The sequence below is a fragment of the Zingiber officinale genome, chromosome 4A (assembly GCF_018446385.1).
Source record: "Zingiber officinale cultivar Zhangliang chromosome 4A, Zo_v1.1, whole genome shotgun sequence".
In the NCBI taxonomy this organism is placed as follows: Eukaryota; Viridiplantae; Streptophyta; class Magnoliopsida; order Zingiberales; family Zingiberaceae; genus Zingiber; species Zingiber officinale.
The window spans coordinates 153,465,326-153,479,376 of record NC_055992.1 but is presented as its reverse complement, the minus strand read 5'-3'; the positions used below and the strand labels follow the sequence as shown (position 1 = coordinate 153,479,376).

The 14,051-nt window shown below is 38.7% G+C and overlaps 2 protein-coding genes across 4 annotated transcripts; one reads left to right on the top strand and one right to left on the bottom strand.

Moving 5' to 3' along the window:
* Positions 1–3,408: 3,408 nt before the first annotated feature.
* LOC121971743 (cyclin-H1-1-like) lies at positions 3,409–8,631 on the top strand. Of its 3 annotated transcripts, XM_042523157.1 has the most exons (15): positions 3,409–3,605; positions 3,703–3,773; positions 3,891–4,285; positions 4,538–4,588; positions 4,875–4,953; positions 5,085–5,200; positions 5,281–5,354; positions 5,782–5,902; positions 5,981–6,049; positions 6,228–6,266; positions 6,845–6,922; positions 7,723–7,781; positions 7,904–7,988; positions 8,107–8,192; positions 8,269–8,631. In XM_042523157.1, the coding sequence occupies exons 3-15, from the start codon at positions 4,226–4,228 to the stop codon at positions 8,342–8,344; spliced, it is 993 nt and encodes a 330-aa protein (XP_042379091.1). In that variant the 5' UTR covers positions 3,409–3,605; positions 3,703–3,773; positions 3,891–4,225; the 3' UTR covers positions 8,345–8,631. The 3 variants fall into 3 exon arrangements, with proteins under 3 accessions (XP_042379091.1, XP_042379090.1, XP_042379092.1); XM_042523156.1 differs by lacking the exon at positions 3,703–3,773; XM_042523158.1 differs by lacking the exon at positions 3,703–3,773 and having other exon boundaries at positions 3,411–3,565.
* Positions 8,632–10,245: 1,614 nt separating this feature from the next.
* Positions 10,246–13,811, bottom strand: LOC121971742 (probable linoleate 9S-lipoxygenase 4). Its single transcript, XM_042523155.1, has 7 exons — positions 13,535–13,811; positions 12,898–13,196; positions 12,590–12,833; positions 12,186–12,515; positions 11,604–12,102; positions 11,255–11,518; positions 10,246–11,183 (listed from the first exon to the last, which is right to left on the bottom strand). Exons 1-7 carry the CDS (start codon positions 13,725–13,727, stop codon positions 10,415–10,417), a joined length of 2,598 nt encoding a protein of 865 aa, XP_042379089.1. The 5' UTR covers positions 13,728–13,811; the 3' UTR covers positions 10,246–10,414.
* Positions 13,812–14,051: the final 240 nt, after the last annotated feature.

Here is a 14,051-nt window from a genome sequence, read left to right as displayed (position 1 = left end):
CTTGTTTTTTTTTCTTGGAAGACTTAAATTGCTTCTTCACATACTATGCATACAAACAAAAAGGCAATTAGATAATCCATTATATCTAACAAATTGCAAAGAAATTTGCATATATCGTCTTACAGCAATTGCTTGTTTCCTCATTTTGTCATATTTGGCAAACATTTCTACATCCTTGTCTGCCTCTTCATCAGATTTGTCTTCCATCATTTGTACAATATTAATTTCTTCTTCCATTTCATCCAAACCTATTTTTCCTTTCCCCTTGCCCACAACAACATATTCTTTGACAAATTTTTTTCCTTCTCCTATACTTGTAACTTTTTCCGCAGGCTCACTTATATGTATATTTCTACGCTGCCTCTTAGGTAAAGTTTTGAGCCACAATGGACTATCAATTGGAGTATCCCTGTAATCATAGCGACTTCTGTCACGTCCTCTCCTACTTCTTGTTGTAACACCTACAGGTTCAATTTGAGGATCGTCTACAGGCTCGCTATATTGAGATTCCATGTCTTTTTTTTCAACTATTTTAAGTAACTCTTTCACCCTCTCCTTCAATTGCATGTTCTCCATTATTAGCTCTTTATTTATGTTTGCTTGAATAATGCAATTACAACAATCCTTATTAATCTGCCTTCCTGCTACACTCACTTCAATTTGTGATGCCTCCATTGCATGTGGACTGTCATCAACGCCAGCAAGGTTCTCAACCAATGATCTTTCATCTTGGTTAGGGATTAGGTCAATCACAACCTGTAAGAATATTAAACCACATGTTAAAACCATACTTTTTTACCAAACTATAGTCAAAGTATTCTAAATTTACCTCTTCAGATGAAACTTGGTTAATCATTTCTCTCACCTTACTAATATGTGAAGGAATATTCCTCCACTTATTTATTCTGGCTCCTTTTATTTTGTATGGTTTTTGGATTGGAACATGCTCCAAAAACCATGCCTAATTCACCATGACAAGGGTTAACTATTTTATAATTGTTCGCAAAATATTAAAAATTTTCACACAAATTAAACACTTACTGCCAAAAGACCAGCAAATCCCTTTAGGTAAGGGAGGTTGGTGTTAGCATGTTTTGTCTCAGTTGATGAAAATATGTCCACAATCTTAGGTAATTGTGGAGCCATAAATTCATGGATTGATTCAACCCAGTTGAATCTATCAAGATTCTCAAAATCATCTACTATATCTATAAGACTTAACGGGACCTTATATGTACTAGAAGAAAATAAGACACAAACAAATATATACAAAATATAGAATTTGCAAAATAATAAAACATCATCTTCGCCTTCAACGCGATTGCCATAAAATTTAAGCAACTCCTCAATTCTTGATCTAGTAGCTTCTTTTTTGTTTGAGAAGTAAGTTAGAAAAAGGTCACTGGATGCTTTAGCTGAATCAATCAGAATTGAAGCTCCTCGGTCTGCAATACCGAGCAGCAATGAAACGTCTCCTCTTGTGAAGCAAACCGGAACACCTGACCAAGTTAAATTATTATTAGAATTCTACCAACACATACAAAAGTATTAGGAACACCGTGGACATGATACAATGTCATATCAAAAACTGATACTCCATCGTATCAGGCCCACGTTGAGCCTGATAAGATGCCGTATCAGGCCCACGTTGGGCCTGATACGGCATCGTATCAGCCCCACGTTTAGTAAAAGCTTAAATTTTACCATACAACTACTTTGTAATTAAAATACAAATTTATAAATTGTACCTGAGAATCTAAAGGTTTGACTACTTGAATCCCAATTTTCAAATATATTTATCAAAATCCCACGGATGTGCTGCATATCTTCTATGTCCAAAAAAATACGAAAGGGTGACTGTTTGATCAGCACTATGTGTCGGTTATGTAAAATAACACCGCCTCCATGCGTTCCTTTCTTCGTGGATGGTTGAAAAAAACTTTTAAAGTGACCGAGGACACTGTTCCAATGCAGTTTCTGTCCAACATCAACTGAACCCTATACTTTATAAAAATAAAAAAATTTAAATCATACTAGTTCAGCTTCTCAATATCACAGAGTTTGTAAAATGATAACCTTTACAGCTAATTGATGTGGCGAGGATGATGGTTCACCCGATCGACGTCTTTGCGCCATTATGATACTAGCTGATTAATGTAATGTAAACCCTAGAATCCTTCACTGATGGCTCACGAACACTCCTGGTTTTTAATTAAACTGAAATGCTAACTAGATGGCGCTTGAGAAAAACTCGAACTGATGGCTCACGAACACTAAACTAGGATTTCACAAGACCGAGCTGCACTCGCATGTCACGAAAGAGGGAGGTACCCTAATGATCGTTTTTTTTTTAATATCTAAGTTTTTTAAAAATGTGGTTCGGATGCCTGGGAATTGATGACTGATCAGAGGTGTTGGTTGGCGGTAGGGTTATATTCGGTAATATACATCACTTATCTGCGCCTTTTGGTAAATACAAAATCGTGATGCGCTTTTTGATAAATACATTAACTGTAGTACGCCTTTTGGTAAATTGTCGTTTACAATAATACGCACCTATTTATTGTTTTTTTAAAAAACATTCATTTGATATTTTTCTTAATTTGAGAGGCCTTTTAATTTTCGCCCATTCCTTGTCGTATTATACTTGTTAATTCGGTGGAACGAACGTATTGTGTGATGTTAACCCACACCAAAATCCAAATTACGAAGACTTTTAGGTCATGAATCTCAATGATGATGTGACACATTCATGAGATATAATTGATAAATTAAATAATAATTATTAATTAAGCTACGTTAGAAAATAATTTATATTATTAGTTAGGCAAAAATTTATATGACGCAAAAAATACTACTTATAATTATTATAATAGGTAAAGTTAAATTATTAGTTTATTTAAAATATTAAAAAATATTATATATAATACCTTTTATATTAATTTTTTTGTCAATTTAATTAATATTGTTTATTCTTAATTAAAATCACTTTAAAAATGTTGAAATCAGCTTAAAAGGTCAAAATCACTGCAACTATTTTATTGGTCATTAACTAACTGCTACATTAAGTTTATGATAATTTTAATTTTTTTAAAATGATTTTAATTTTTTATCTAATTTATAAAGATTTTTTTTAAGTATAAAGTGTTCTATATATAAATATTTTAATCGAGTTGAATTGATTTATTCTTATATATCGTGGCTTTACCACAATATTAAAATAAAAGATTTTTATAGAAAAATATGAATTTTGTGGGCTTATATTAGGCCGTAACCGGCTTACTGGACTGCCAGTTGCCCGATCCCTAACGACCCGTTATTTTTCCCCGATCGGCCCACGACTGGTTCTCAAATTTGTGATCCCTAAAATGCCCCTGGCAGACGGTCGAATTTTCGATTTTATTCTGTCAAAATCCCCCAGTCCTCTGCGCCGTTCCTGCCGCTGTGCCGCTTCACGCTTGGCTTCCTCCGCGCTGCCTGTACCCTCGATCGCTGCCGCCGCCGCATCTCTTCGTCGCTGCCGATGGATGCCTTCGGTCTCTGATATTTCAGGAATTTTGGCACTGTAGGAATCCAGGCTTTGGAAAATCGTTACTGTTAAATTCGTAAGCGGACATAATATCGATCTCTCCTTTATCTTCGTTGCTTGTGAGTTAGGTTTCTTTTCGGTTTTGTGATGCTAAATCTAGGTGCTTTTTACAGTTCAACGAAGTGAGAGTTCTATACCAATTACGTCCTTGAGATATTGAAAAGGCTCAAACTTCAAAATGAGTGTTAATGATTTGCGCCTCATGAAATATGTTTTTTTTTTATAAAAGATTCTTTATTTATGTGTATTTCTTGTGCTTTTTTGTTTATAACCTATTCACGGAGATGTCTTCCGTTTGCAGGTACTGGTACTTAATTTGGCGAGACTACAAATCAAGTTTACATTATATGCTTTCGCCAGCTTCCAACGTTCACTTTGCTAACTCCAAAACCTTCCTTCAATACTGTCATCCAGCTCCTTATTAGTCGATGATGAAGGATCTGACATTCCCTTCATCAATCTATAATATCTTTGCCTGCTGAGTTCAAGTGAATTGAAAATTGAAATTTATCTTATCATAGGTTGCTTTTAAAGTGTTCCCAAAATCTTTCTTTGAATACTCAACAACATACATACCCTAAATTGCCAAAACCCATCAGTTTTGATAAGTGTCCTGTTATCTTGATTGTGGATACAATGGTGGACTTTCAGAGCTCTACCCATCGTTCAAGGTGGATTTTTTCACTTGAAGAGCTGGTAATTCACTATTTGTGGTTCTTTTTCTTCAGATTATGTTTTTCCTTGATCATGGTTGAGTTTGCAGGGTAGTCCTTCTCTTTGATGTCAAATGAGCAGCCTTTGTTAAATATATTAAACTTGTATTTGATTCTCGTATGGATAACTCCTGATCTTAGCAAGTTATTATACTTTTACTGTATTTGTTGACATTGTAATAGAACGTGGATCTTCCTTATTAATTATATTCTGGCCTCTGGGTTCTTCCTGCAGTTTGAAAAGCATAAGAATGCAAACCAAAGGGCCTCAAAGCTGCTTGAACAGGTGCTTTTCAGTTAGAGTTGTAGAAATTATACCGAAGGCAGATTTTCCTGCCTGACTTATGACATAGATTGTCCATATTACATTGCTAGCATTGTTAATACGTGTATGCACTATAGTCAATTTGTTTTTTGCATTTGGCTATGAGCCTATGCTCTGCCTTATTTATCTTTTATGAAGTGATCTCCCTTTTTTGGCTGTGTTACATAACCTGTCATGGTCATTAGTAGTATTTTGTGAGACGAACATGGCATTCAATATTTGTATTTATCACTCAACTTCCTTGCAGTTTGGCATCACACGGCTGGAAGTTCATGTTGATGGGTCTGTCTCCTACCCTGAACCTATATTTGACCAAAAAGATAATGGTAATGAAACAGCAATTTCTAGCTGTCTTGATTTAGCTTCTATATAGCTATTTCTGTGTCTTCATAGTGCTTTTTTGCTTTTGATCATTTGAGCTTGATTTTATGATACTGCTTCTATCATTTTATGTTAGCCGAGAGGTCCATTCCCGAGCCTCTTAATTGTGAAGAGGAGCAGCATATGCGGATCTTCTATGAGCAAAAAATTCAAGAAGTGTGTCGAGCATTTAAGTTTCCCCATAAGATTCAGGTGATTGTTTTTCTTATTTTTTGCATTCTGGAATTGGTAAAAGAGAAGATTTTTCATCTGTGTCTTTTTTTGCCTTGCAGGCAACAGCAATTATCTACTTCAAAAGATTTTGTTTGCAGTGGTCTGTCATGGAGCATCACCCGAAACGTATAATGTGAGATCCCTGTTGCAGTATTCATTTGCTGATAGCTTGTTTATTTATTTTCATATTATCTTATATAGTTAAAGTTTTGCTGATTATTCTGGCTACTCTGATAAGGGATTCTATACTTAATATTGAACACTTTATTCCCAATATCTAAAAGTTTATTATATTTTCAATTAAGTCTCATGTTTCCATTGGCATATATGCAAACTTTGGTTTCTAATTCTGTCCTAGCTGTTTATTATTATGATCATTATTTTGGATAAATAGAAAAGGTGAGATCAAGAGAATCTTTCCAGAAAATACTGATTTTAGGAAGTGGGTAGCAACATGTTGATAGTTACAACAAATAGCTGCCAGTCTTGATGAGTTCAACTTTGTTGTGCTAAGTTGTTAATTCTACTTTTTTGGCAATTAATTTTTCCTGTTTGAACAGGTTAACTTGCATATACGCTTCATGTAAAGTGGAAGAAAATCATGTATCTGCTGAGGAGCTTGGGAAGGGAATTCAGTTTGATCATCAGATTATCCTCAATAATGAAATGGCTGTTTATCAGGTATGCTTCAATGTGTATTCCACATTCTTTTTTTCCTTTGTTTATGTCTTATTTCCTTCTGCTATTTGCAATTTTCAGAGTCTTGGCTTTGATTTAATTGTTTACTCGCCCTACCGGTCAATTGAAGGTTTCCTTGAGGGCATGCAGGTGATTTGTTCTCTTTGTGATAGTACTTTTAAAATCCATTTGTTGGGTAAGTAGTCTCAGCTACTTTGGACATTGTAGTTTGTTGGGTACTTCTCTATTCAGGCCTTAATTTTAATGCATTATTGACACCACCTATCGTGTCGAATGACTAATTACCTTTTTTTTTATTATTTTAAAGGATTTTTTACATGCAAGAGATGACCAAAAGAAGTTTCAGGTGCTTTCCTCTGTTTCCAACTATCAAATTAATATGTTTTTTTTTATATTGCTTTGCATATTTGAATCCTTTTACTAGTATTTTCATGGTTTTTACCCTAGTTCCAATAGTATGGTATATCTTGTGATCTTAAATTACCTAGCATAACTAACACCAACCTTCCCTACAGCTTTTTTTCATAACTATAGCATTTCACTTTGTTGAATACATCTTTTTCACCTCTTTGTTGCACGAGCCATATCATTAACCTCTGCTTACTGTTCGTACTTGGAAAAGAAGCAAAAACTGCCATATTTCTACATGTTAATCTCCTATAACTTTTAAAATTGATAATGCCATGAATCTAAGCAATGGAGGTTATAGACCCTGGCAACGTTTTATTGGTACCAATGTTGTTCGTAGATTTACTTGATATCGCTTAGCTTTAATATTAGCTATTTAGATGCTGGAAACATATCATCATTCATTGTGATATTATTTTGGTCACTAAAACACACCAATTATATATCATTGAATTGGCTGAATGTGACTATGCTGTCTTTTATGTTTTTCACCAATACTTTCTGTTCCATTTCAAGGACTTGCTACAAACTTCATATTCAGAGGTAGATAGGATGATGTTGACCGATGGACCACTTCTCTTTGCTCCCGCGCAGGTGCTTTACTTCATCAAGTGTATTTCACTAATTTTTTTGTCTGAAAGTGAGTAGCTGTTACTTTGTTTCGAATACGTTGACCTATAAATTGGACCGTCACTACCTGATCCTGTTCAGAAAATTGTTGACATGACTCGACTAGATTAATGTCTCGAAAATGTTAAGCCTAGATTAATCAAAATATACTTATCTATGCCTTACAAGCTTCTGTAACTAGTCCACAACTTAAAATGTGGAACTAAACTACCATCGTAACATTGGACACTTAAGGGCTAAATTTGCAGTGAGATTCCCATCTCACTAAACCCAAAGATCTACTTCCATACCATGTGCCAACCTGACCAAAATGAGAAATTTAACCACTTATTGATTTGGGACCTTTATTTGATCTTTTAACCTCCTGCTCCCCACACGACGCCACATCTCTTATGGGTGATTAAAGACCTACTGAAATCCTATAGGCCTAGATTCCTAGTCGAAAGTGCGAAAACTCAATTCCTAAGCCTTATACTGCCCCTTTGATAGCCCACAACCTCCTTTTGGGCCTGAAGTGGGATAACATAAGCAGAACAGACCTACAGGAAAATTGTCCAAGTTAGGTTATTCATGTAAGTTTCTGCACTAGTTCCAACTTTTTTTTTTCCTTTTGACATTTAACAGTGTTGCATAATCGTCTGTATTTTCCTCCAACATTATTCCTGAGCCATTTCGTTTCAAAGGATGCTTAAGTTATAGATAGTGTAATCCTATTGTAATTTTGAGCGATTTGAAATATCTAAAAAATATGTTTTTGGTTACAGTTAGCACTGGCTGCCTTGCGCAGAGCAAATGAGGTGCATAGATTCCTTGATTTTGAAAGGTACCTAGATATTTATTTGAACTTTTATCTCAATAAATTATTCTCTTTATACGAGAAAAGATCAATCTTATTTTGTTTTGGTTATAGTGGGACTTATATTCCATGTTTGATGAACATTGCAGATACTTGAATTTCATAGTGTCTCGCCAGCGGTCTACCCACTCGGCTTCTCAGCTTCTTGAAACTTTGAATTCAATCGATATATTGGTAATTGTCATCAAAGTTGAAAAGCATATTTAAACCCCCCGCATTAGCAGGAAATGTTTTGGTTTTTCATTGGCGTATGATTACTATCGATATTTGTTAACTTCCACTCCTCATCCAGGTTGCTCAACTTAACATACTGACAGCAGACGAAATGAAGGATATCGATCGAAAACTGAAGAGCTGTTGGGATCCAATCACAGAAGAGTAATTCCCGTAACATAACTTGTCTGTCATTTCCATTTTCTCGAACTTTTTCCCTTCATCCAAACGTATCATGCAGCAATAAGAAGCGAAAAAAAAGATCAAAACACAAGTCGAAAAGAACTGCAAGTGAGATGCAAGGGCTACTGGCATGAACAAGTCCTGCTAAACCGGCAAAGGTTCGCAACAGATTGGAAAGTGATCATTGTGGATGCAAGGTTCACACCCTAACCAAGTTCTATCTATTTCGGCACTGGTATGGTCGATCAATGCGATTCTCAATTCGACATTTCATTGTATTTTTGTTGAGACGGACCATTCTATATTTGTGGGTACTCTATATTAATATAACATGAGTTGCTTTTATTGCGAAACACATTATTTTATATCCTTGTGTAAAAAATAAAAAAATGCATCTTTATAATATTATTTTTAAGTTCAATTTGCCCAGTATTTGTTCCAAAAAGATGGCATTCGAATCTCGTGTGTTTTTTTGAAAAAATAAATGTTTATTTCATGAAAATTCACTAAGGAACATGATGATTGTGTTTTTTTGTCAGTGCTATTGTAACTCTTACGATTCGATTAATTCTAGAAGTGGGTGGCCTAGTCCGACCGATTATCAAGGTGTTTGATATGTTCAGTCAGAGAATAGAATCCTCCTTGTCCAAGTATACCATTTATCATGTATGGTGCTATTATATATTTATGACAGTAATAAAAATGATTATGTTCATCTCACACACTCCTCATAGTTTAGTTTATCGTTAAGTTATGTAAAGGATTGTACAATATCAATTTCTAATCAGCTATCAAATGACTAAAAGGTGGGGATAATTTTTCATTGAGGTCATATGCCCGTTAGAAATTAATCTCTGTATTATTATAATAAATTTGTTATCTTCTAATCAATTGAACATCCAATGCATAGATTTAGAGTTCGTTTGGTTCAAGTCATCATGTATAACTTTGGTTATGTGATTATCAGGTAATCACATAACCAAGGTTATAGGGAATAAAACATAACCAAATGTTGTTTGGTTCAACTTAAGTAATGCAACAAAAACTTGTTTGTTTGAAGGTTTTAATGAATACCCTAGTTTAATATTTTACCGTATTACCCTCAGTTACAAAACCAACTATACATATTATTATTATTATTATTATTATTATTATTATTATTTATTATTATTATTATTTATTTTTTAATATTTTTTTACTTTTCTTTTTCCTGTATATTTTTTTACTTTTTTATGTGTTTTTTTATTTTTTAATGTTTTTATATTTTTATATTATTTATATTTATTTATTTTTATTTTTTTACATTTTTTTAATTTTAATTTTAATTTTTAAATTTATTTTTATTTTTAAAATTTTTAAATTTTTTAAAATTTTTACATTTTTAAATTTTTATAATTTTTTAAAATTTTTATAATTTTTTTAAAATTTTTTAATTTTTTTAATTTTTAAATTTTTTAAAAATTTTTAACATTTTTAAAAATTTTATTTTTTATTTTTAAAATTTTTAATATTTTTTTACATTTTTTCTCTTTTTTTCATATTTTTTTCTTATCGGAGGGTATTTTTGGTAAAAAAAATTCGTTAACCCCGGAATCAACAAAAACCTTAGTTTTCTGAGGTTTTCCGATTCCGGGCTGCATGACCCTTTTGCTGACGTGTCGGGCATGAAACATTACTTGGGAATCATCGAATACCTAAACCAAACAAGGTTTTTGTTGATAACCTTGGATGGATAACCAAGATTATCAAGAATAATCCCGAACCAAACGCATCCTTAGAGGCATGGTTCAATGGTAAGTAATTAGGATACTTACCATGCCACCACAATGGTAAGTAATTAGGATGAGCATGGTAAGTAATTAGGATGAGACCGCAGTGGTCGCTTGTCACTTGAAATTTTTTTCCCTCTCAATTTTGGGGGGCTTTTTAAGTAAAAATAAACTTAGGATCATCTTTACACAATTAATTAAAAGAGATTTAATTTTATTTATTTCTCTTATTGTTGCTTTAAACCTAAACCCACCCAATAACCATCTTTATCTAACAATTCATCTTTATTCCACTTAAATTAACACTTCTCACAGCAACATCAGGGCACTTAAACATAAACCTACATCCGGACAAGTAAACATAGAGTTTATTTGGAAGGATACGATTTAGCTCGAACAAATTCGAGTTGAGTTTGAATTGGATTCGAACTCGACTCAAATCGAGACGCTGTTGGGGATCCCGCGGCCGGTGAGGCCACCGACCCGGGTAAAGTCGGACGTGTTGGGGTAGAGCAGCATGTAGGGCATCTTCACCGGTCCGGTCCGGTTCTTCAATTTCGGGTCCCGGTTCATTCTCAGGATCCGGTTCTCGATCTCGATCAGCTTTTGGCGGAACCGCTCGAAGGCCTCCAGCGCCCTCTGGTCGGAGGTCCACTCCGGCGCGTCCCGCTGGCCGAGGTACACCTCGTCCGACGAGTGACGCGACAGGATCTCGATCAGCGACACGCCAAGGATGGTCTGGAACTGGCCCGTGATGGTCGAGAGGAAGAACAGGTCCGGGTTCTTTTCCAGCTCCGCGTACTCCGGCGTCCCCGGCTCCGGCATCCACCGCCGACTTATGGTGGGGCGATTCGGCAGGTAGCCGGCGTAGGGGAACTGCCCGAAATTGACGGCAGCGTGGAGGGCGGAAGCCACCCAGATGATGGTGGTGCAGGTCTTGGTCAGCTCGGCGACGGTCTCCAACTTGGGCCACCAGGCCTCGTCCATCTTGTCGCCGTGCCCGACCTCGCGCACCTCCTTCCACCACGCCTGCAGCTCGACGTCGGCGCGGACCACCTCGTCATCGGGGTAGTAGATGGTGCAGTAGTCGGTCACCCACGTCTCAATCGCCGACCAAATCGCAAGGCCGTCGACGGCGTACGGGTAGTCCTCGATCAGCAGCCGGAGCTTGTACGGGCTCGTCGGATCCTCCACCGCCACTCCTCTATAGTAAAACAACATAATTACATTCTTGAAATGGAAAGTCAACTGATCGACGCAGGTTTTGACTTCTACCTCTTGAGGAGATCATCGGGGAGCCCTTGCTCTGTCAGCTTCCAGTCCTTGTAGACGACGGCGGACATCTCCAGGGCGTATTTCCCGGGGAAGACAGTGAGCTCCAGGATTCCACCGGCGTTGATAAGTGTCTGACGAGCGAAGGCGTTGATGTTCATCGTGTCGCGGTTGTGCGGGCTGAGAAGCTTGTGCACAGGGTGGACGACGCTGAGCTGCCGGTTGGTGGCGATCACGAAGGGCTCCATCACCGCATGCGTGTTCAGCCTGGAAATTGATCAGACACATCTCAGGCGAATCGGAAACTGCGTAATTCGCATCGAGTGAGTGTTTTTTTCTTCTTTTTCTGTACCAGTGGCTGACGAGTTGGTGGTAGCCGGAGTCATTGACGGCGGCGTAAGCCTTGGCGAGGCTCCAAACGGAGCCCTCGACGCCACTCTCCGCGGGCGTAAACACGCGGTTGACCGCGCCGCAATTCTCTCCCTCAGGGTGCGGCAGGCTCAGCTCTATGGCCAGCGGCTTCAGCGTGCCGTCATCCTTAAGCAGCAGCAGAGTCCTGGTTGCGTAGATCTTGTTGTCGCCAGAGTTGATGCGGTTCAAGTAGGGCATCAACGCATCGTGATGATCCAAAATGAACAGCTTGTTAGCCTTCATCGCCTCTTCCACCGTTCTGCCTTCCATGTTCTTCTCGATGTGAGCCGCCGTAATAGAGCTGGTGTGGTTGCCGTACAAATTGTGATCAAGCTTGCTGGTCGGAGGAAACTCCTGCAGTCGCCTGATGATGAGGGGATTCACTCCGGCCAACATCTCTCTTCCAAACTCCTCGTCGCTCCTCCAAGCTTCCGTGTCCTCTGCCACCAAACAGAGTACAAACCAACATCAGCTCTGCTTCTAAATTCTAATCGATCGACGTTCAAAAGTCCGAACAGCTTACGTTGGATGACTTGAGGGCGGGGAAGCTTGAGGATTCTGTCGCCGTCGGTTTTGACGAGCTCCCGCGGGATCTGGTCGTTGCCCTGGCCGCCATTATCTTCGAGCTGCGGCAGCCGCAGGCCGCCGTCGAAGAGATTCAGCACGTCTTGGAAGGAGTCGAATTCCATGGGGGTGGCATCGAACACCATGTTCAGCGACGGAACCAGCGACTGGACAATCGCCTTCAGCGCGTTTCCGAGGAAGTCCGACATCTTCAGGCGGCCGAACCGCTCGTCGCGAGGCACGTAGATATCGAGGTTCAACGTCCACAGCCGGCTCTCCGATTTCGGGTCTGCCGTCGTATTGATTCCGATCTTTACTAAATTAGGAAATTTGCTTGAATTGTTATAGCTCGAGTTAACTTACCAGTCTTGGTAGGAAGTCGACCGGTGCGGCCCCGGCGAGGATAAGGTAAGTCCTTGGAGCCGCCGAGGACAGGGCGGGCGTAGTCGTGGCCTTTGTCCGGCTCGCCGAGATCGTTGTAGTAGGCGTAGGCGTAAACACGGTCGTGGTCCTTGAGTTCTCCGTCGACGTGGTCTCCCCTGAGATGGACGAGCTCTTCCTCTCTGTACGCCTTCAGCAGCTTTGGCGTTTGGCTCGGCAGGTACGTCTACATCAAGAACACAACTCAAGAACCGAAACTCGATTGTAATCTAATCAAATCAAATACTCACGTCGTTGGTGAAGAAGATGCGATCGTAGTTGTAGTTCTTCACCGGATAAACCCAGGAATTGCAGACGAAATGGATGCGGTTGCTCTTGCCGGGGACCCCCTTCGGCAAGGTGACGGTCTTGAGGTAGAACTCCGAGTGGTGGTGGTTCTTAACGATGACGGCGCCGGGAACCCCGTGGCTCGCGTTCCACTCAAACTGCACGTTGAACTGCGACTCGCCTTCGACCACCGACGTCATCAGCGGCATCCCCCAGTGCTCCAAGTACGCCGGCCGACTTATTCTTCCTTGATTCAGTTTACCTGTTTCCATTAATCATCGTTTTACTTCGCACCGATTATTGAAGACAAAAATGATCTTTAAGATCATCCAAAATTCTAGATCTTACAGTAAATTTTGGATGAAAAAGAAGTTGAAATTGACGTTTTGATCAAAAATTTAACTTTTTTGTCCGATTTAATTCCGATAGAATTGCTTTAAGGAAGACTTCGACTGAGTCAGCAGAGGTCAAGGTCAAACGACTTGGTAAAGCAAACCGTCAGAGCGGCGGCGAGCTCGCGGGTCGACTCTTCGGCCCGATCCAAGCACCAAAGAAAGCGAATAAGCGAGCGAGGAGAGGAACCGGGGGGAGAGATCGTACCGGGTTCGCCGGCGGTGGCGCTGACGAGGTGGAAGCAGACGCTCTTGCCGACTAATTCATCCAGTGTGTCCAACAGCGACGGCACCAAGTTTTTCTTCTTGACCAGCACCACCGTCGCGCTCAGCTTCTCAAGAGGAGGCGCCGCCTTCTCGTGGAGGCGTTTGGTGATGGTATCCAACACGTTAGTCTGCATCCTGTCGGTCTCTCGCTCGCAGTTCGGTTGAAGCCGGAGCAGAGGAGTCGTGACGGTGAGGGTGTGGTTTGCAAAATGGGAAGCTGCTTGGGGGTTATTTATAGATAAAAAAAAAAATTGAAGGCAATAAGGTTTGCTTATTTCTCCAAATACTATTTTATTTTATTTTTAAAGAAAAAATTATAAAAAATAAAAATAAAGGAGACGCACTTATTTTCATTATATCAAAATAATATTTATTAATTTATCAAAATTATTTTAACTTGGTGAAAACAACTTTGTATATTAATTATCACCAAGTTGCTGTAACTATAATTTATAACA